At 32.5% G+C, this 23,014-nt stretch overlaps 2 protein-coding genes and 1 long non-coding RNA gene across 3 annotated transcripts; 2 read left to right on the top strand and 1 right to left on the bottom strand.

Moving 5' to 3' along the window:
- Positions 1 to 938: 938 nt before the first annotated feature.
- On the bottom strand, positions 939 to 4,807 carry LOC126887300 (INO80 complex subunit B). The gene is made up of 3 exons (XM_050654724.1): positions 4,639 to 4,807; positions 4,168 to 4,571; positions 939 to 1,435 (listed from the first exon to the last, which is right to left on the bottom strand). The coding sequence occupies exons 1-3, from the start codon at positions 4,640 to 4,642 to the stop codon at positions 1,040 to 1,042; spliced, it is 804 nt and encodes a 267-aa protein (XP_050510681.1). The 5' UTR covers positions 4,643 to 4,807; the 3' UTR covers positions 939 to 1,039.
- Positions 4,808 to 4,953: 146 nt separating this feature from the next.
- LOC126887301 (uncharacterized) lies at positions 4,954 to 7,959 on the top strand. Its single transcript, XR_007699011.1, has 2 exons — positions 4,954 to 5,250; positions 5,423 to 7,959. It is a non-coding gene; the product is annotated as an uncharacterized LOC126887301 (long non-coding RNA).
- Positions 7,960 to 14,255: 6,296 nt separating this feature from the next.
- LOC114339445 (40S ribosomal protein S3-A) lies at positions 14,256 to 22,163 on the top strand. Its single transcript, XM_050654723.1, has 2 exons — positions 14,256 to 14,726; positions 21,776 to 22,163. The coding sequence occupies exons 1-2, from the start codon at positions 14,330 to 14,332 to the stop codon at positions 22,105 to 22,107; spliced, it is 729 nt and encodes a 242-aa protein (XP_050510680.1). The 5' UTR covers positions 14,256 to 14,329; the 3' UTR covers positions 22,108 to 22,163.
- Positions 22,164 to 23,014: the final 851 nt, after the last annotated feature.

The raw sequence follows: 23,014 nt of genomic DNA on the forward strand, positions 1-23,014 counted from the left end.
AATTCTTCCAAAACCTCTTTAAGTTATGCTAAAGTACAACAGAACCACCAAAATCATTTCATGCAACCTGAAATTCCTTACAGTCCCCGAAAAATTCCATATCCCTCTGAAATCATCCGAAGCTTCCCCTAATATTACATGACAATCCCAAAATATTCCACATTACTCTAATATCTTTAAGAATATAAATTAACATTCATCTAGAAAACGGGCCGAAACACCCCATGCTTGTCTAAAATCTTCCAGACTCTTGAAATAATCTAGAATCTAGACTGCTTAGAAATCATCCAGAGTCACCTTAAATCATGTCAATGTACCTAGAAGACTTACAGAGCTTTCTCAAATATGTCAGACAGAGCATTCCCAAAATAATCTAGATTATCTTGGGAGCCTCTATATATATTCAGCTGATGAAATATGTGAAGAAAATCAAAATGATCAATAAAACAAAATATAAATTATACCCAAAGGGGTTGAAGGCCAATAACAAAATAAAGAAAACAAAAAATTGACAAAAATGTGACATATGATATGTATTTTTTATGATATATTGTAAAGTGATTTAAGTTCTAATTTATTAATAATTATATACCTATTTTATTTAGTTTTGAGACTAAAATCTAATTCGTACTCTATTTATATTATTTGGAGCTAGTCCTAAACCTATAGAAATATCTTGAGTTATTCCTCTCAATGGTAGGTCATAGAAATTAGACTATGCAGCATCACCTCGATTATTCAAAAGGGCTCCAAGCGCTTCGAGAATGGTAGGGCTCAAGACAGCACATAACTCCTTGCCAGGAGTTAAAATATACTTCACAGTATATTTCTATCTATTATATAAAAAACAAATGTTTTTCAAGGTCCCTACAACTTCATTTGACTTTTCTGAAGACTTTTCATCTTGTCTGCAAGAGTGTAAAACTTAAAAAAAAGACTTTTAAATTAAAAACCATATATTAAAACTATAAATTATGTGTATTATGATACATACTTATAAATTAAATACATTAATTCAGAACATAATACTTTTTTTAGTTTAAATAATAAACCTTGCTATATTATTTTTATAACACCGTAGACTACACAAAGGAACTCCAGTCTGAGCACAAGAATATTTCTTGACGTTCCCACACCCCATACTGCAATAAACAGGAGAAGGAACCTTCGGTGCTTGTTGGACTTTCAACGGAAAATCAAAACCCTCTGGAAATGCCAAGATTGTTATATCACAAGTTTGTTTATATAGTACTGAGGGAATCGTGGTTCTCACCACTCTAGGTCTGGCTTGTTTAATAGCTTTGGAGTCTTGTTTTTTAAGTAGTTTCTCCATGGTTTTCTTCTTGTCTTTTTCTCTCTTTTCGTCTGCTAGTTGTTTTCGTTTTTGGGATTTAATTGCTGCTTTTTGAATTGCTTCGGCTGTCATTACTTTTTCCTATAACAAAATTATTACATTAAGTAAGATTGAAAAATGTGATAGAAAAAGCTACAAACAATACAATACCAGCTAAACTTACGTGCATAGAAATTGGCCCACTTAAAAATTTGGTAATTTTTGATGTCTCATATTTCCTAAACCTGTTGGCCGATTTAACTGATTTTTTGAACATGTTACAACCTGATATTTAACAATACCACTTTAATAATATTGTTGCTAAACAGGTAAATTTTCATTGTATACCGGGTGTACCAATCAAACTGTGTTTTTTTTCTAAAAGTTCGCATCACCCTGTGGAATATTCTAGCAGTTATAAAATACTGAGATTAAAACCCAACTATAGCCTCAGGTTTTCTTAACATTCTGTTTTTTGATTCATTCGTTTATGTTGGATAATAAAAAAGTTAGATACTTTAACAACTAGACATGTTCTTCAGCAATACACGGTGTTTCTAAATTAGTATGACAAACTTTAAGGGATAATTTTGCATGAAAAACTAATGAAAGTTGGCTTTATAAACGTATGTCCGCAAATGTTTCGTTTCCGAGATACGGGATGTTGAATTTTTTCTTACAAACTGACGATTTATTTTATTGCTTTAAAACCGGTTGAGATATGCCAATGAAATGTGGTGGGTTTTAAGACGTAGTTATTGCACATTCTTTGACATACAATTAAGAATTTAATATTCATCATTAGCGCGCATACATGTAATATGAATATGACCGATCATATTACCCATATGCATGCTAATGGTGAATATAAAATTGTTAATTTTATATCAAAAAATCCGCAATAATTATCTCTTTAAACCTACCAAATTTCATTTGCATATTTCAACTGGTTTTAAAGCAATAAATAAATCGTCAGTTTGTAAGAAACAATTCAACATCCCATATCTCGGAAACAAAATATTTTCAGACATACGTTTATAAAGCCAACTGTCATGATTTTTTCATGCAGAATTACTCCTTATAGTTTGTCGCACTTATTTTAAAACACCGTGTATTGATGAAGAACATGTCTAGGTATGAAAGTATCTAACTTTTTTATTATCCAACATAAACGAATGAATCAAAAAACAGAATGTTGAGAAAACCTGAGGCTATCGAGGCTCTTAAAATAATTGGCAGGTACCAAAGTGGCTTCTGTAGACAGAAGTCAACAATAGACCAGATATTTGTTCTGCGACAGATCCTCGAAAAAACAAGTGAACATAACATCGACACAGATCATCTCTTCATAGACTTCGAAAGCACATATGACAATATAAACCAAGAATTCTTAATAAAAGCAATGAAAGAATTTAATATACCAACACAACTAATAGAACTGATAAAAGACTCTCTAAAAGTAGAAAGTAAAATCCGGATACAAAACGAACTAATGGAAACAATAGATGTGAAAAAGGGACTATGCCAGGGAGACGCTTTATCATGCATCTTGTTCAACATCATACTCGAGAAAATAATGAGGGACACAACAGTCAATACTCTAGGAACAATAATTAATAAAAGCATGCAAATACTAGCATTTGCAGATGATGTTGACATAATCGTAAGATCAAGAAGAGAAATGATAGAGGCATTCAATCAAATAGAACGAGCTGCACAAAATAGTGGCCTTAAAATCAACCAGAACAAAACAAAATATATGCAGGTAAGTAAAAACACAGAAATAAGGCAGCCACAAAATATAACAATAGGAGAATACAACATTGAGGGGGTAAAAAACTTTACATACTTGGGATCCCTAGTCACATCTGATAATAATGTAGCAGAGGAAGTGAAGAGGCGAATATTTATTGCCAATAAGAGTTACCATGGCTTAATTCGGCAACTAAGATCAGACAACTTCGCAAGGAAAACAAAATGCCAAATATACAAAACCTTAATAAGACCAGTACTCACATACGGCTCAGAAACCTGGACACTCACTAAAAGAGAGGAAACATTGCTAGCCACCTTTGAAAGAAAAATCTTGCAACACATATATAAGGGCACAAAAGAAAATGGAATTTGGCGAAGAAGGTACAACTTTGAACTATACGAAATATACCAGGATCCGGATATCATAACATTCATTAAAATAGGACGGCTGCGTTGGATGGGACATGTAGAAAGAATGGAAGAGGGCGAAATACCAAACAAAATATTCAAACAGATGCCAGTAGGAAAAAGAACAAGAGGAAGACCGAAGCTGAGATATTTAGAACAAATAGAAAATGATATAAAAACCTTAAAAATAAAAAACTGGAGAAAAAAAGCACGAAACAGATCAGAGTGGAGAAGAATCCTGGAACAGGCCAAGACCCAGAAAGGGCTGTCGAGCCAATGATGATGATGATGATAGTTGGGTTTTAATTTCAGTATTTTATAAATGCTAGAATATTCCACAGGGTGATGCGAACTTTGAGAAACAAACACAGTTTGATTGGTACACCCAGTATACAATGAAAATTTACCTGTTTAGCAACAATCTTATTAGGGTGGTATTGCTAAAGAATCAGGCTATAACATGTTCAAAAACTCACTTAAATCGGCCAACAGGTTTAAGAAATATGAGACATCAAAAATTACCAAATTTTTAAGTGGGCCGATTTCTATGCACGTAAGTTTAGTTCAGAAAACTAGAGGAAGATAATAAAGGCCATTTTAAAAATGGCAACATGGAATATAAGAGGCATACATGGGAAAGAAATATAAGATAGGAAGATAAACAAATGTACCTTATATCCTGTTGGCAGGGACATTAACGTAGGGGTGGCCACAGACGTTCCCTCTCCAGTTCTATCGTACATAGCTCTCTGTCTCGCTGTCATAAGCGCTGGATCTTTCGATTTGATTTTCTTCAGCTCATCATCTACATCTTCTAACTTGCCAGATTCTATGGCTGTTAACCATCGTTCTTCATCACTTGAAGCACTATCTCTCTTTTTTCGTCTTTTACTCGAGCTGGAAGTCGATGGTACCGCATTTTTAACTGGTGTTATTGTTTTTGCTTTAGGAGGAGTAGTAACAATTTCGTCTACTATGACTAGATCATTTGAAGAAGAGCCCTCTTCGAAAGTTATGGGTTTAGATTTCTTTTTTATTTTCTTACTGGGTCGTTTTGGAGATGGTATGTCTTGATCTAAAATCATTATGTTATAATAATAATTATTAGATATACATTTAGAAAATGTTGAACTTGAACTTACCCATCTTTATTTAGGTTTATTTATATTTTTAATTTAAATCATAGTGACATATGACAAGCAGATGCATATGACATGACACCCATGACACTGACAAGGGACAAGGTGACAAGTTATTAAAATTCTCTCTTCTACTTTTTTCATTTGACTAATCAGCATTTTCCTGCTGCGTTTTTCCTCCTAAAAATTCATTTTATACGAAAGCCTGAAAGCCCTACGACTAAATAGACCAATTTAATGGGGAGAGATTAAATATCCAGCACGCAACCGCACTGTTGCCAGATTTACTTCTTTTCTTTTAGCGGGAATTTTAAAATATCTAATGTCAGTTGGTTTAAAATTTGACAGTTGTATTTTTTTGATTCCGAATCTTAACCTTACTTTACAGGTGATTTGATTATGTACAAAAAATGTACAATGTAAATAAATTGAACCAAGTAATGTACTAAAATATGCTATGTTATAATTTAAAACTCGTTATGTTAGTCTTATGAAAAGAATTAAACTCAAAAGAGATATACTTGTTTACAGTGCAAATTAATGGCAATAATAGGGATTTACGATTTAATTTGCAGGAAAAACATGGGCAACCTACCCAGTTGGTAAAATTTGTAGGTATGGAACAACTTCCACATTATTATTAATTTTTTTGGGTATTAAGGTTGATATTGATATCAAAGGTAGTTTTATGTAGGTAGATACTAGATAAATGTAAGCTATAAGTAGTATAACCAATGAATATAGACTGGTATAACTTCCCATGTAATCACCTGTTCTGTTTTTGTAGATTTTACTGTGTGGATGTCACAGAAAGAGAAACAAAATAATATTCAGTCACAGGAGTACAAGAACATGAAACATCTTATTATGTATGTATGCCATTCTCAAACAATTATTGTACAAAACAAGATAGAGAAGAGCTTTAAAATCCCAAGGATCCTGCAAAAAGAAAAGTGAAAATGTTGTCTCAATTAATGTAGTATAGATAGACATTTTTCTTTATTTTAGTATTAAATAATTATTTAGAATATTAATAGGTATTAGTTTTAATAGTATTAATATTTATTGTTTGAATAATTCCCATCATATAACTTCTGGCTAAAGTTACAAAATAAATAAGAATGAAAAAACATTTAAGTGGTGTAGCACCTTTACTTTACCTGGGGACGAGGTGAGTTATTAGGTAAATTCTATTTTCTTACATAATATAGGTACATATATAATATACTTAAAAATGAATGGTGGTATTATTGTGGTTTATATTGAAAGCCAAAGCAAGTAAGAATAAGAAGATATAGGTAGCAGTATAAGAAGACGTGGCTACAGGCGAAGCGTGTTCATGAATGTGTTAATAATAATAATTTTATATCTATTTTGTTAATACATTTTACTATTAAAAACAATTATTAAAATATGCCAAAAACGCCCACAAAGTGGCTTTAAGTTTTAATACACAGTATGTGGACTTCAACTAGGAAGATTATGTTAAGTATGAGCAGAATAAAGGTTAACAATTTTGATGTTAATGTTTTATTGTCATAGGTTGTCTTTTTTTATTATATTTAATGCATCTTTCTTCTTTACCCAGTGCTTCCATAGTTTACCTTTTCTTAACTTTTTTAAAATTCAGTAATCCATGTATTTCAAATCATCTAACTGACCAGCAAACAGAGTAACATCTAAATGAGGTGTTTTTTTAGTCTTAATTGATCGGTGACATAAACATGACCGAAATGTCAGGTTTAATAACCAATTTGCCATCAATTGGGCTTTTCATCGATTGTACTTGTTTCGGGCTTCTGTCACATTTCGTATAATCTGTGTATATTAATATTATACACGGATTATATGAAATCTGACAGAAGCCGAAACAAATGACTGTTGATGAAAAACCCTATACATCACATGGAACTTGAATGACATTAAATTGAGCAATTTTATATTTAACGTTTTATTGTGGTAATTTTGTGACATAAGACATAATAAATGACGTCTTTAGGCTGACATTTTGACCATAGAAAGACGTCTTTATGACGTGGATTTGTCATATTCAATTGACGTCTGTATTACCTCAAGCTAGTTTTTGGGTGTACACAACTAAACAACAGTTTTTTGACTGATAGGTTTATTTCATTAAATCAAAACTTAAATGAATATAATTAAAATAAGATAAGAATAACAAATATGATTTGCTACATACAAATGTGTTAGGGTTAAAAAATACATAAAACATGACATTACACACTTTGACCTAAATCTAAACTAAAAAGTTATTATTGTTATAATCGGAATTAAAAAATATAGTAACAAAATTTATGAACAGGTTTAAGACCATTTAATAAAGTAATTCCTAGCTATAAAAATAGTTTTTACTTATGTATAATAATAAATATTATGTTAATAAATGTAGTAGTTTTTACTTAATATGTCATACCTATACAAAAAAGAGGCAATTAAATTCTTATAAATATATTTCCGAAAACATTTGTTTGCTGTGCTGCATATGGTTAATTTATTAATTTTCATTATAAAAATAAAATAAGTACATAATTAAGATATTTAATACAAACAAGACAGTTCGAGAATTAATTACTAGACTAGATTACCTAGAGAACGAGAAGAGAAATATGATAATGTGATTGTAACAGGTTTGGATATAGACGTTGAGGAACCGGGAGTGTTAAAATTGGCTATGGGAAAAATGATAAACTTTACAGATACAAGTAGAGATTAAATCAGCTCTTAAGATAGAAGAGAGAACATGTCTGCTGCATTTCGTGTACTAATCAAATACTAGTACATATCTAAAAATATTCAAACTGATTGTTGTGCAGTAACATTTATTATTTTAAAACACATTATGGGCATATTCAAAAATGTAAGTAAAATATTTGCATATACACAATATAATTTAAAACAAAAATGTTACCACTAGTCCATTTTTTAAATATTATTGAGAGCTGATTTACTTACAAGACAAGATAACACGAACATTAAACACTCCTATGACATTGATTTGAAAGATGGATGTAGGCGCAACCAGTGTTCATTTATGGGTAATTGAATGCTTACAGACTGGGTCATGTCCAATATTATTTTACAACCAACAGGGCATACTAATTGATAATCATCCCGAATTTAACAATAATGATTTTTGTCTTAAGTATTTCCATGAATGCTGTGCAAAAGGAAATATTAATTAAGTTTGGTAAATCGCAATTTATGGAACTCATGGGCTCATTTCCTATCACTTTGAACTTATGACAGTATGAATTTCCCATTGTTTTCTTATGTTCAAATAGAAAAGATACTTTTATTTACCCACTTTTTTTGAAAAAATACATGAGCGTTCTGGTATTATATAGTCAAATATTTTCATGTCAGACATAACACTTTTTACAATGCCTGAACGTAATGTTTTCTGTTCCTACTAGACTGTTATGTCCCTGGTACATAGAGAGGGCATGGCAAGTAAATCTTAATGAAATTTCTGATGAATGATGCAGATACATACAACTTTGGTAAGTATTTCCAGCAGAACTAGTGCAATAACTTCCAACAATGGGACTATTGTTATAGGAAGGGTTATGGAATTAATACCAATAATATGGCCATTGAAACATCGGTTGTTATTGTTTATTTAAGAAATAAAACTGTCGAAAGAATTATAAAGCTTAAAAAAGGTAAACCTGTTGAAAGCTCTATAATGTCTAGATATCGAACTGTATTAGCTTGCTATTTTACAAGATAATGTGTATATACTAAAAGAAAAAACTGAATACCTCATTGAAACACAAAAAAAACTTGCTGCTCCATTAAATGCACTTTCTGCAATATATGTATACATTCATTTAGTTGGGCCTGTATAGATTATTCAATAAAAAATACCATATCTAAACACATTCATTATGTAGCAATACTACAGATCGCATTCAACCTGAAGACTTTTCATTTTCTAAAAATTAAATGGTGTCCGGTGATGTTGAACAGCTTTTTTATTATATCTCTACTATGTACTCCTGTGACTGCAGTACAGAACATTATTTTGTTTCTCTTCCTGTGCCATCCAGACAGTAAAATCTACAAAAACATAACAGGTGATTATATGGGAAGTTATACTACTTTTAGCTTACTTGTATCTAGTATCTACCTACATAAAACTACCTTTGATATCAACCTTAATACTTAAAAAATAAATAATAATGCGGAGGTTACCCATACTTACCTAAAGAGTTTTTGAATTGCAATTTTACCAACTGGGTAGGTTGCCCATGTTTTTCCTGCAAATGAAATCCTAAATCCCTCTTGCCATTAAAAAATCATTTGCACTGTAAACAAGTGTAGTTTTTTGAGCTTCATTTTTGTTAAAAGACTAACATAAATTATTTAGAGTTTTAAATAATAACAGTATATACAAACAAGACTTGTTTCAATTTATTTACATACACATAATCACCTGTAAAAGTAAGGTTAAGATTCGGATTCGAGAAAACACAACTGTCAAATTTTAAACTTCCCGCTAAAGATGTAAATCTGGCAACAGTGCGGTTGCGTGCTGGATATTTAATCTCTCCCAATTTAATGTCGTTATTTTGAGGAACTCCTCTCAATAAAACAATATACTTTTTATGAACATGGACTTTGACATTAAATGATATCAAATAAATTGACATTGATTCGTGTTAGGTTTTTATTTGGATTATTTTAGTTAGCAATTACTAATTTATTAAAACATCTTTTTAGTTTATTTATTATAAAAAATACGCTGTGTCTAGGTACACGCTAACGTGTACGCAAATAAAAAAGTTAGGTACACGCGAATTAAACTTCATCAAGCTAGTGACGTCATTATTTAGCGTGCGCAGTGACTGTATACTTTGGTCACAGAATAGAAAACAAGCAGAAGGCCCACTCTCGGATGCCGCCTTTGATGTTTGCGAGTACGCGCCCGCCATTTGTATTGAGGAAAAGCACAGGTTCGGATTGAGAAATTTGTGACAAGCTACGACAGAACCGTAATTTAAATATTCAGACCTTAATTTAGTAAATTTGAAATAATTTCATGTGTATTCTTCAAGTAAAAGTAGGACATGAAATATTGTATATTATTATGTCTATGGTTGTGTACTGAATTAAAATATAATAAATAATACAATAAAACATTTTGTTATCCCGTTAATAAACAACTGATAATTGAATTTATTAATTGAGTGGAAAATTAGTATAAATAAAAATGACAAATGACATCATAAATTGTTTATTTTAATTTTAAATTTTCACATAATTAGGTAATAAATAAATACAAATAGCCCATTAAATGAACGGGAAATTCGGCGATACCGTGTAATTTTCAGGGGCAACTCCGAATTGCATGAAAATTTGGATTTAGGTTCTCTCCACTTCAAAGTTGAAATTGTGCCGTTGGTTGCTTTAACTTGGGGGGTGACAGTCACCCCTTCTAGGGGGTAAAAAAACATGTTCAAGACAAGACAGGAAATGGATACATTGACTGATTTTAAGCAACTTTTGTTCTATAGAGTTTTTTACGTAAGTCAAATACTTTTCGAGTTATTTGCCATTGAAAATGTTGATTTTTCGACAAAAAAAATCTACCTTTTCAGACGGTTTTTCGCAAATAACTCAAAAAGTAAATATTTTATCAAAAAAAAATATCCTTAGCAAAAGTGTAGCTTATAAAAAACCCAAAAAATGGTTTATCAGTAAAGTCTATCAATAAAATAAAAACAAAGTTGTAACCCATGAAAAGTACGTTCTTATTCGTCTAATTCCAAATCGAATATTTCTAGGTGAAATCACCAAAAAATTTAGCACTTTTCGGGAACACCCCATTTAAACTTGTTTAAAAATGTTTATAAAAAGCTTTGTTTTAATTGTTAACAAAAGTTTTAGCATTACAAATAAGCGAGTTACGCTCAAAATAAAGTTGGTCCTCTTTTTTTTTGTAAAAAATCATGAAAATCTCGCCGTGTTTAGCTCCCCAAATGAAATTATTCGCTACCGCTTTACAAACAATTTACTTACCTATCTATTTTTTATATGCTCTGTCAGTCTCACCGGTTTAAAGTGTTTATTTTTGAAAGGGTTATAATTGAGAAAGCTGGAATGGGTCACTAATCACGAGTGTATGCAAATTTTGAACAGCCATATCTTAACCAATTTTTTTCTTACGGAGAAACAAAATGAAACTATCATATTTATAATAGCAAAACCTAAATTTTTTTACTCTCTAAGATTTTTCTTATCACTAATACTTTTTAAGTTATTTTGAAAAAATAAAATTTTTCAAAAATTTTTAGAAATTTTTTTTTAATATAAAACCAAATGTTTTCAAAAATAAGCACTTCAAACCAATTAAACTTACAGATCATATAAACAATACACACACAGTTAAAATAGATGGTAAAGCCAAACGATTAATTTCATTTAGGGTGCTAAATAGAGGGAGGTTTTCACGATTGTTTTACAAAAAAAAGGGGCCAACTTTTTTTTTCAGTGTAACTCGTTTATTTTTGATGCTGTAAACTTTTGTAAAAAACAAATAATAAGCTTTTTTTCGATACTTAAAAAATGTTAATAAGATTTTCCCGAAAGACGCTTCTTTCTTCGGTGATTTCGCGTTGAATTATTCGATTTGGAATTAGACGAATAAGAACGTATTTTTCATGAGCTATAACTTTGCTTCTACTCAATTTGTACACTTTACTGGTACACCATTTTTTTTCGTTTTTTTTTATAGGCTACACTTTTGCTAAAAATATTTTTTTCGATATAATATTTACTTTTTGAGTTATTTGGGAAAAACGGTTTGAAAACGTAGTTTTTTTGGTCGAAAAATCAACATTTTAAATCACGAATAATTCGAAAAGTATTGACTTACGTAAAAAAACTTTATAGAACAAAATGTGCTTAAAATAAGTCAATTTATCCATTTCCGGACTTATTTTAAACACGCGTTTTTCACTCCCCGAGAAGGGGTAAATGTCACCCCCTAAGTAAAAGCAACCAACGGTACAAATTCAACTTTGAAGTGGAGGGTAAGTAGAACCTAAATCCAAATTTTCATGCAATTCGGAGTTGCCCCTGGAAATCGCACTCCCAAACGGTCATTTATTGGGCATACGACACTTGACAGAAGCTCGAAACAAATGAGAATCGTTGAAAAGCCCTATTGCAAGGTTTTTTACTATTTTAGAAATAAAGTGAATATAAGTGGAAAAAAGGGGTGGACGCATATTATGTGCTGTTAAAAATTGTAAAAAGACCCGTTTGAAATGTAATGAAAGTTTTTTACTTTTCCTATGGATCCAGAAAGGTGAGAAAATTAACAATTATAATAAAATCACAATAAAAATGAACTACAAATAAACAAACTAAGACACGTTGAATGTTACACGAGGAGCACTCCCGAATCATTATTTGGGATTTACAATGTATGTACATTGTAAATCATGTTTTGGGAGTGCTCCTTGTAACATTCAATGTATTTTGGTTGGTTTATTTCTAGTGGATCTTTATTGTGATTTTAGTATAGTATTTATGTATTCAGATCTTCGAAGTTGAAATATATATTTAAAACAAATTTAAGAATTACAGCAGTAAACTTCAATCTAATAATAATTATTTGATAATTCAACTTAAATTGCCATGTGCATTATATTCAGTATTCCTTGTCTTTCGGAAAACCGAAAAAAGACAAATTGCAATTATATGCTTTGCTGTCGTAATTTATTGCTGCACATACTAAATGTGACTTGCCCATTTTGCCTAAAATTAGATAAACAATTTATAATTATTATTAAAAATATAAATATTATTAATAATAATTATATTATATTCTTAATAATATATGTATATAATATATTTATTTATGTATAGCACACGATAACTCCAACTCCACAATAACAACACAAATTAATGACAGTGAATACACAATACACGCTACCACTGAACTTTCTAATGCACACGAGGTGAAATTCCACTGAACAGCACTGCTTCCTCTCAACAAATGGCCGATTCCTCAGACGCAAACGAGTTGCGCGTACTTCTCCCGCCAAAGAGAGTGGGCCAGGGTTGCCAGATGAAATTTCAGAATATCCCTAGACGGGAGCTTCAATTTCCCCTAGAAATCCCTAAATCGTATTAATTTGACCTAAAAAAGAAGAAATTGACAGATGACAGCTGTCAATTTAATTTATAACCTATTAAACACTATGTTTAATCCACTTTAATCATTGATTAGGTAATGTTTTAATGTTTACTTAGGAATATTTATGTCAGGGAACAATAAATAATGACAATAATAATAATAATATTTGAACAAAAAGATATTTAATAACAACAAAAAATGGCGCCAGCACAGTTTAATAAATCCCTAGATTTCAAAAAAAATCCCTCCAGCGCTCCAAAAGCTTCAAAAAATCCCTAGATTCGGGGAAAATCCCTAGACATGGTAACCCTGGAGTGGGCCTTCTGCTTGTTCTTTATTCTGTGCTTTGGTACACGCTATTTTGATAAGTTTAGTGTTTGTCTGATAGAAAAATATTGGTTATTAAGGGAAGGGAAGCAGAACTATTCAGATATTTCAAACTTAATTGTAATAAATCAATGTGTACCTATATTGTATAAAAGTATAATATAAGTACTATATTATATATTAATATTTATATTTAGGTTATCAAAATAAATATTCAGTTGACATGGCATGTATGTACAAAATACTGTTAAAATAATTTTTATACGTAAGTTAATTATAACAGTTTATAAACCAATGCTGTTGTGTTTATTTCTATTTATACAGGGAGTTGAACTTGTTACGATTTTCATAGAAAATTGGTTAAAACTTTGTAAATACCCTGTATAACATAATAAACCTTTATATTTTCGTGATGGGGAAATTAAGAAGATTTCGAACATAAAATAAAATATAGGGTGTTCCATTTAAAAAAAACATAAGTTTGGTCTGCCATTATGTTATCAAACGCCCTGTAACATTCTAATTAATTTTGTAATATGAAGCTCAAAGTTTGCTACAATTTTTGTTACTAACTTTTATTGCTATCTATAACTATAGAGGATCTACTTAGCTTTATCATACTAATCAATCGCCGTGTATATTTTATCTTAATACTTCCGCTACCCTTAATCACGAATTTTTGTCTCTTATCTTTTTCATACTGTTTTAAAATACTGTTAAACTCATTAAAAGAACTAAATAATGGCCACACTCCATAATTAATTTAAACACAAACACTAAAATAAGAAATAAAAAAAAACAAACAAATTAAAATAAGAAATCTCTTTACTAATCAATATTAAAATGTAAACACAAACACAACGCGATTAGACAAATTGAACCTCACTCTGACTGACACTCAAGTTAGCGTGTACGCAAAAAACCAGTAACAGTGCACGCTAAATAGTGACGTCACTGACTTGATGACGTTTCGCGTGTACCTAACTTTTTTATTTGCGTACACGTTAGCGTGTACCTAGACACAGCGTAAAAAATAATATTTTATAGAAACTACAGCATGACGTCATAAAGTGTTTCGCGTCTTGTAAATATGCCTTGTCTTAGGCGGAAATTTTGATGACAGATCAGTGCTACCAACAAAAGTCACTAGATTTTGGTTACCTCGTGGAAGTTTCTTTTCTGTCTGCGACCTTAGCGAAAATGGCAACTTCAATCTCAAAAAAGCGTAAATTCGTTGGAGATGGTGTCTTCAAAGCCGAATTAAATGAATTTTTAACCCGTGAACTCTCCGAAGATGGTTATTCCGGTGTGGAAGTACGTGTTACCCCAACACGTACAGAAATTATTATTATGGCCACCAGAACCGACAGGGTGTTAGGTGAGAAGAACAGGAGGATAAGAGAATTGACTTCTGTTGTACAGAAGAGGTTTAGCTTCCCTCCAGATTCCGTAGTTTTGTATGGTGAAAAAGTAGCCAACAGAGGTCTGTGTGCTATTGCCCAAGCTGAGTCACTTAGGTTTAAATTGATTGGTGGTTTGGCCGTCCGTAGGGCTTGCTATGGTGTCTTGAGGTACATCATGGAATGTGGAGCTAAAGGTAAGCTAATCAGTATGTTTAACATTTATTTTTTTAGTCAAGGACATGAAAACATCTTTCATGACAAATGTTTTTCTTGAAATGAACCACCTTGTTCTTACAGAATAAGTACATAAGGTAAAGAAATACAGCACAAGCGAAGCCTAAGATTCTGGAAGCTTTTAAGAAAAATTTGTCCTGCCACATTTATATACACTCTAAATGTTTTACATAAAAATACAGGCTCTTATGTACAAGTCACTCTTGAAACAGAGATTGGGTTAGGTGTAACAACATTGCAGTTACATACAAATATTGCAAAAGCACTGTTTACTTCACCTTCGAAGGTGAGATATTACATTACAGAAGTTCTGGATCACATGGCAGTTCTCGTATGGTTATTTATTTATTTACGACAATAATTATTGTTTAACATTCTAGAGAAAGATACCTGGAAAAATATACTGCCTGGTGCAATAGGAAGATGGCACATGGAGAATCAGGAGGATCAATGAGACCAGTGAATTGAATGAAGGACTATTAAAGTTTTGTGAAAAGTCAAAGACTGCCATGGCTGGGACATGTACAGAGACAAGAAAATACAAATGGAAGACAAAAAACAGAAGGCCAAAACAAGATGGTTTGATGACATGGAAAATGACCTAAAAACTATGAATATAAGACAATGGCGAAGAAGGGAACAGGAAAGATCTGATTGGAAGGACATAGCTAAACAGGCAAAAACCCATCTCCAGGGTTATGATTAGTGTGACCAACTAGCCCGAAAAATCCGGGACATGACCCGAATTACGAAGTTGTGTCCCGGCATCCAGGACAAGGCTTCCGGGCCATCCGAATTTTCAACTTTTTGGTAAAAATCTATATTTTCGTTTTTATTCTAAGAATTTACATCAAATTAAATTGTTGAGACGAAAAAAAAATTTTTATCGTGGTATAAATTTTAATAGTTCTATGAAAGAAAACGAAAACTGTGGAATTTTTTTTATTTGTGTTTTAATTATCGTCTTCCGAAAAGACCATTCAAAAACAATAATAATTCATTTCACAATGAATCATGCCTAGGCACGCATGCCGCATCGAACGATGTAATGTAATGATTGCTGATGCATCTTTTTTTTCGGTTTTGTCAACTACTTTAAGTAGATAAACCTCTTGAGTTCGTTCGCGAAATATGATTAATTTCCAAACCGTTGCATGCTTTGAGCCAAATTCAAATCTGCTGCGTTGCAATATGATTTTTTTATATAAACATTTATTTTATTGTCAGTACAGTAATCAGTTTGAATCCGAAAATCGATTAGTGACCATCTCGGAATTATTGTTTTTGACCCGACTTTTTCATTCCAATATATTATTATTGTTAATATGAATATGGAACCAACATACGAAAGTAAAAATATTGGAAGAAGAATTTCTATTTTTGAAAAAAAAAAGTAACCCTAACAGTGACACGAAGTGTGATACTTGTGGATCAGAATTTTCGATCGCCCCACAGTGGTAGAGCGGATATACTAAATCACATCAAAAGTGAAAAACACCGAAGAGGTATCTGCTCCGCGTCCAGCAGCAAAAAATTGACTCAATTTTTCAAGCCAACAGCTTCATCGAGCATTGATTTAGAGACAGCAGCTCGGGAAGGTGTTTGAGCGTATCATTTGATTAAGACCATCAAAAATATCATTGTCAACATAAAAATGTTAAATAACCAATAAAATGATGATATTAGAGTCCTATATTTAAAAAAATAACAAATGGCCCGATTTTCATTCAAAAGTCCCGGATTTTAGGTATTTTTTTTCAGCATTGTCCTGGATTCGACTGAATTGGAGTTGGTCACACTAGTTATGATGACAAATGAAAAACTAATTTGTTTGTATTTGTTCGTGTACAATAATCTTAACACCTTGGCTGCGTTATGAGACAAATAGACCTCATATTACACTAACGGTTGGCTGCTTTGACTGTCATAACGCACAGTGGCAAAGGTTCACTTTGTGACATCTCTGCCTCGTAACAGTCAATGTCAGTTTATAAATATCACTAAATGTAGCCAAGATGTTAATACCCCATTTTCCATACAAATTGAAGAGGATGAATATGGTAGATTCAAAATATATCCTGGGTCAATTTTAAGATAGACCCCGCAGAAACCGTATGGGAAATGGCTCTCTGTCAAATGTTCTGAAACTTTGGGTTCTGGTAGTCCTTGATGTGTAGAACAAAAGACTCAGTGGGCACGTAGCTCCAAAAAATCATTGTCTTACGGGCACCCGAAGTCCCATTTAACGACAATGTTAACATTATGTCATATAGCTCTGTAACCAAAGCACTTAGAGACCTAATTTTTCTTTTATGTTGAAACTACATGTATTGTTTAGTCCCGCGTAGATTTTTGTAAAAGAGCGAAAGAAACATTTATTTTAAAATACTCTTACAAAAAAACCCAAAAAAGTTTACATTTTATTTTTTATTTTACTTGTTTGTGTACATTTTTCAATAAAGATTTACGCGGGACTAGATATTATCTATCTACAATTACTGTAAAAATTTGGACCTTCTATCATCTAAGGCAGCGTTTCCCAACCAGTTGGTCGCGACCCACTAGTGGGTCGCGGACAGATTTCAGGTGGGTCGCGGCGTGGCTCTTACAGCAGCTGATTAGCGAACAGAGTACAGAATACCGTATCATCATGGGTGAGGGATGGGTCGCAAATATGAAAAAACATCAGAAGGTGGGTCGCCAGACATAAAAGGTTGGGAACCACTGATCTAAGGAACCAGAGATATCTGACATCAAAAGCTAAAAACGTAGTATTCGGGAAATCGCAAAAACATAAAACACTCGTAATAGGCTATAAAGCTACGGGTACATGGTAAATTGAGTGCAGACGTTCCGAAAACAAATAATTTTGTAACCATGGATATTTTATACTATAATATTCAATGTATGTTATTCTCTGTATTTAATACAGAGAATAATTTTCAATCATAACCCAAAAAACTTAAAAATTCAATTTTCGGACTTTGGCTGCCATAAGCTTGTGAAGTTGGAGTTGAATAAATTCATTTTCTCGAGAATGGGTGACTTTAGATAAATTACGAATCAGGTCGATTTTTATTGTTAAATTATAATTTTTTGGCATATATATCATACTAGGGATGTCATCCATCTGGGCGTGATGCAGCAATCGATAATTTTTTTAAATAAGAATAGGGGTCATGTGATAGCTCATTTGAAAGGTTATTCAATTCTCTATTCACTAATATAAACATTACCATAATTATTTATACAGGGTGTCCAAAAAATTTTTTTTTAATTAGAGACAAAAAGAAGAATGTAAATAATTTACTTAACACCTTGATGGACAGAGACGCTGTGCAGCGTCTTTTTTTAAAATTGTGTTGTGGCAGAACGCTGTGAAGCGTCCTTAACAAAATCTAATATCGTGGCAGAACGCTGTACCGCGTTATAATTATAATATAAATACATGGTAACACGTAAGCCACTGTCATAGAATACCTATCTATACCTTCCAATCTGTTACCCGTCTGGTAAATTCCACCTCTCTATTTCACCCCACCCATTTAAAGTATCTAACCGGCTAAGTCACACGCGAAGCTGTACAGCGTCGCCAGTTATATTGAAGTATGCGGTGTGTGTTGTACTGTGCCGCAGATAGTAAAACACGTGGTTAGGTTAGGTTGAATACGAGTTTTACTCGAAAAATGTAAGTAAAAAATAAATTTATTTAGTGTGATATTTTTGTGCCTAATATTTTATGTTATTATAGTAGGATGTATAATTTAAAATATATTATTTTGCTTTCAGATGGCGGACCGTGACCCGTATAAGAGAGAACAGCAGCGGTTGATTCAGCTGTATGACGATATTACGTCGGATGAAGAGAACTCAGATGCTGCTTATGAGGGAGAGTTCAGCTCAGATGAAAACTATGTACCCAGTGAGTCGTCTGCCTCGCAGTCAGATGAAAGTGAAGACTCTGATTTAAACGAACTCCCCGAGCTCTCCAATGTAGAGACGTCTAATAATACTCTTCACAATCCCCAGCAATATAATCTGCCAGAGGAAAGTGAAGTAGAAGAGCCCGACGCATTGGACCAGGATTCCCAGAAAATTATTCAGAAATCTCAAGACAGTATACCCCTACAAGCACTGCAGAATCAAAATTCTGATTCTTCAGATGACATAGATACAGAATGGGAGTTTACAACTGCAGATATACCAGATTTCAACTTTGATGAATCCACTAATCGTCTGAAAATTAATTTAAATGCAGAAGATAGTCCAAAAGATGTTTTTGAATACCTATTTACCGATGACATAATGAGCTATTTGGTGGAATGTACCAACAATTATGGAGAAGATTTAACAAGATCTAATAGACCCAAAACAAGGAATGCTCGAGATAATAGTTTTAGACCTGTGACTATCGACGAAATGAAGAAATTTTTGGCACTGTGTTTATTGCAGGGTCAAATTACAACTTCAAACATGCGCAGGTTGTTTTCATATGGAGATGTATTGTACTTTCATCCAATTTTTAGTTACATTATGTCAGGAAGAAGGTTTGAAAAAATATTGAGAACTTTAAATTGCTCTTCGAGAACCGCAAAACATAAAGAAAAGATTCAAGCATTCTTAGACATGCTTATAGCCAAATTCCACAATGCTTATGGACCGTCTAAAGAGTTGTCTTTAGATGAATCCCTCTTACATTTTCGTGGCAGGCTTGGATTTAGAGTTTACCTCAAAAATAAAAAGGCACGTTACGGCATTAAGTTTTATGAACTGACAACCTCCGATGGGTATCTTTTAAATACTGAAATGTATAGTGGGGATATTCAAAACGCTTCCGATGTGGGAACTACAAAAGTAGAAGCTATAGTTATGAGGTTGATGAAGCCTTACCTCATGAAAGGACACGAACTGTTTATGGACAACTTTTATAATAGTTCTATATTATCTGAAAAGTTATTAAGCTTAAAAACTCATACTAATGGAACTCTCCGGTCAAATCGCAGGAATAACCCCAAGGAACTTATAAAGAAAAAACTCAAGAAGGGTGAACATTTCTGGATGCGTAAAAAGAATGTCTACGTTTCCAAATGGCGTGATAAGCGCGATGTTCTTGTTATCACCACAAGAAATCACCCACGATTGATACAAGTGAAAAACAGATATGGCCATGAGAAAATAAAACCTGAAGAAGTTGATGTTTATAATCGTCATATGTCAGGCATCGACAGGTGTGATCAGATGACCTCAACTTATTCAACGCCAAGGAAAACGATACGTTGGTATAAGAAGGTAATTTTCCATTTATTAGATGTAACTGTATGGAACTCTTTCTACTTATACCGAAAATATTGTAAAAATAATTCCAAGACGTACAGATATTTAGAGTTCCGTGACAGTCTCATTAAATCCTATTTGAAGTTACCACCAGGTTTAGAAGCAAAGAATTTAGTTCGTCGAGAAAAACATGATAACAGGTTACCGGAAAATTCAAACTACGAGCCTGAATGTTTCACAAATGAAACAAACTTAGCAAATCATTGGCCTGAAAGAAATCCAGGCATTCCAAGTGCAAAATCGAATAAGAAAAAAGTGTTTTTGAAGTGTAGACTGTGTGCCAAAAAAGGTCAACGGAAAGAATCAGGATATAGATGTAAAGGATGTCCCCAGAAGCCTCCGTTATGTCCAGACTGTTTTGAAGAGTGGCACGAAATAACAAAAAATCAAGAATAATTTTTTAGATATCTTTGTATAAGTTAGCTTTATGCGTAAACTATGTTGATATAAATTAATATTTTTGACTTCTGAATACGTTTTAAGAATCATTATGTCTTTTTGGTTTCTTTAAATAAATATTGCTTTATTTAAATACGTTTTCTTAATGAAAAATATTTCGCTGATAGACGTCGAGTCACTGCATGTATTAGGTTGAAAACGACAATAGGCACAACGCTGTATGACGTCGAACGCATATCAGCGTTCCGCCAAGATAGACTTAATACTAGTCTTATATTGTGGCAGAACGCTGATAAGCGTTAAAACTTAAACAATATTTTCTGTAAAATTTTAATACTTGGAGTAAAATTTCAGGTCGCCCTAGTTATATTTCATCCTTTTGAATAATAATATCGACAAAAAGGGCACTGTACAAATTGACCATTTTTGAAAAACTTAGGTGTCCGTCAAGGTGTTAATTCAAAATACATTTTACTGTTGTCCGAAAACAGGAAAAAATGTTTATTTTATAAATAAATAGTGTTTTTCGTTTAAATTCAATATTAAAGCTGCCACCCACCTGCCTCTTAGCAGTTTGAACATTTAATTTAAACGAAAAGCAATGTTTATTTTTTAAATTAACATTTTTTCTGTTTTCTCACAGCAGTAAAATGTATTTCGAATTAAATAAATTATATTACATTCTTCTTTTTGTCTCAATTAATTTAATTAAAAAAAATTGGGCACTCTGTATAAATATTTATGTTAATGTTTAAATTAGTGAATAGATTATTGTATAACCTTTTAAATGAGCTATCACACGACCCCTATTCTTATTTAAAAAAATCATTGATTCCGTCATCATGCCCAGATGGATGACATCACTAGTTTGATAAATATGACAAAAAATTATAATTTAAAAATAAAAATTGACCTGATTCGTAATTTGTCTCCAAAGTCGCCCATTCTTGAGAAAGTGAATTTATTCCAACTCAAACGTCCTCACTGTACCTATAACTTCACGGGCTTATATCTTAAAACCATCATTTTGGAGCCACAGCAATTGAGTCTTTTGTTCTACACTCTTCACATAAAGGACTACCAGAACCCAAAAGATTCAGAGCATTTGACAGAGAGCCATTTCCCATAAGGTTCCTGCAGAGTCCTTTGAAGAATTAGTTCGTTAGATAGTCATTTCCAGTTTTTCAGTATTTTAATGTTTCTCAATGTTTGCTATATATTTCAATCATTAAGATATTTTACCAAGTTTTTAATATACATCTTTGTTTTGTTCTAGGATGTGAAGTAGTAGTATCAGGAAAATTGAGAGGTCAAAGAGCCAAATCCATGAAGTTCGTAGATGGTCTTATGATCCACTCTGGAGACCCATGCAATGACTACGTTGACACAGCAACCCGTCACGTACTCTTAAGACAAGGAGTATTGGGAATCAAGGTTAAAATCATGTTGCCATGGGATCCCAGTGGCAAGACTGGACCCAAGAAGCCCCTGCCCGACAATGTCTCAGTTGTGGAGCCTAAAGAAGAAACTCTTCCCCAATCCCCAAGCAGCGAAATTAAGGCATCAAAGCCTGACGCTCCTCCAGCAGTTCCAATTGCTGTAGCTTAGGGTTTAAATATGTTTTTATAAGTAAAAAAGTTCTAATAAAACCAATTTAAAAAATAGACATTTTATTTTGTATCAAATTTCCGGTATTTAAAGTAGATACTAAGAATCTTCGAGGTCATCTTTAGAATTTTCATCAAATTTAGAATCTTCTTAAATTTTGTCAGAATCACACTTCTTGATGTTGGTGCAGAAAAGCTGCACAGATGTGTTTAACCAGGATGTTCTGGACCTTTTGAAATTTTCAAATTGCAAGGTCCAGGTTTCAAGCTTTCCAACTATGTTTCCTTAGAGGCATATCTCAATTCGTTTTGCATTATGTGTCCAAAGTTTTGAGACTTAATGGTGGTCAGTACTTTTTGGGTTCTGAGGACCTCCTCATTTGAAGGGTACAGGAATAAAAGGGTCTCATCGACTTTTTTTAGTTTTACACCTTATTATGCTAAGTTGTTTCAAATTTTATGGCAAATCATCCAGTGCTTTTAAAAGTTGATAAACGGGGCTCATTCCGCTTATATATCATAAAATTATGCAGGCTAAAAATCGATAGAAGGGGCTGTTTATGTGTGTTCAGCGAAAGAACGCTGTCCCTTAAATATTGATTTACTCAAAACGAACAAAATGTCGATGACCCCCTTTTATTCCTGTACGGTTCATTTGTGATTGGTGATTGTCAGTCCATGGGATCTTAAAATATTCCCTGATATAGCCAAATCTTAAATGCTCCCTATTTTTATTCAAGTGGTCTACCATTCAACATAATTTCCTGGGAGAATCAAGAGGATGATCAACAACTAGATGGTCCGACCAAATTAAGAATTCTGCTGGAACCTCATTCTCCAAAACTCTTAGAGCAGCAGAAGATAGAGACCAATATAAAAAAATTATTAGGAATATGTATTGGAAAAAA

Source organism: Diabrotica virgifera, chromosome 6, assembly GCF_917563875.1.
Source record: "Diabrotica virgifera virgifera chromosome 6, PGI_DIABVI_V3a".
NCBI classification, from domain to species: Eukaryota; Metazoa; Arthropoda; class Insecta; order Coleoptera; family Chrysomelidae; genus Diabrotica; species Diabrotica virgifera.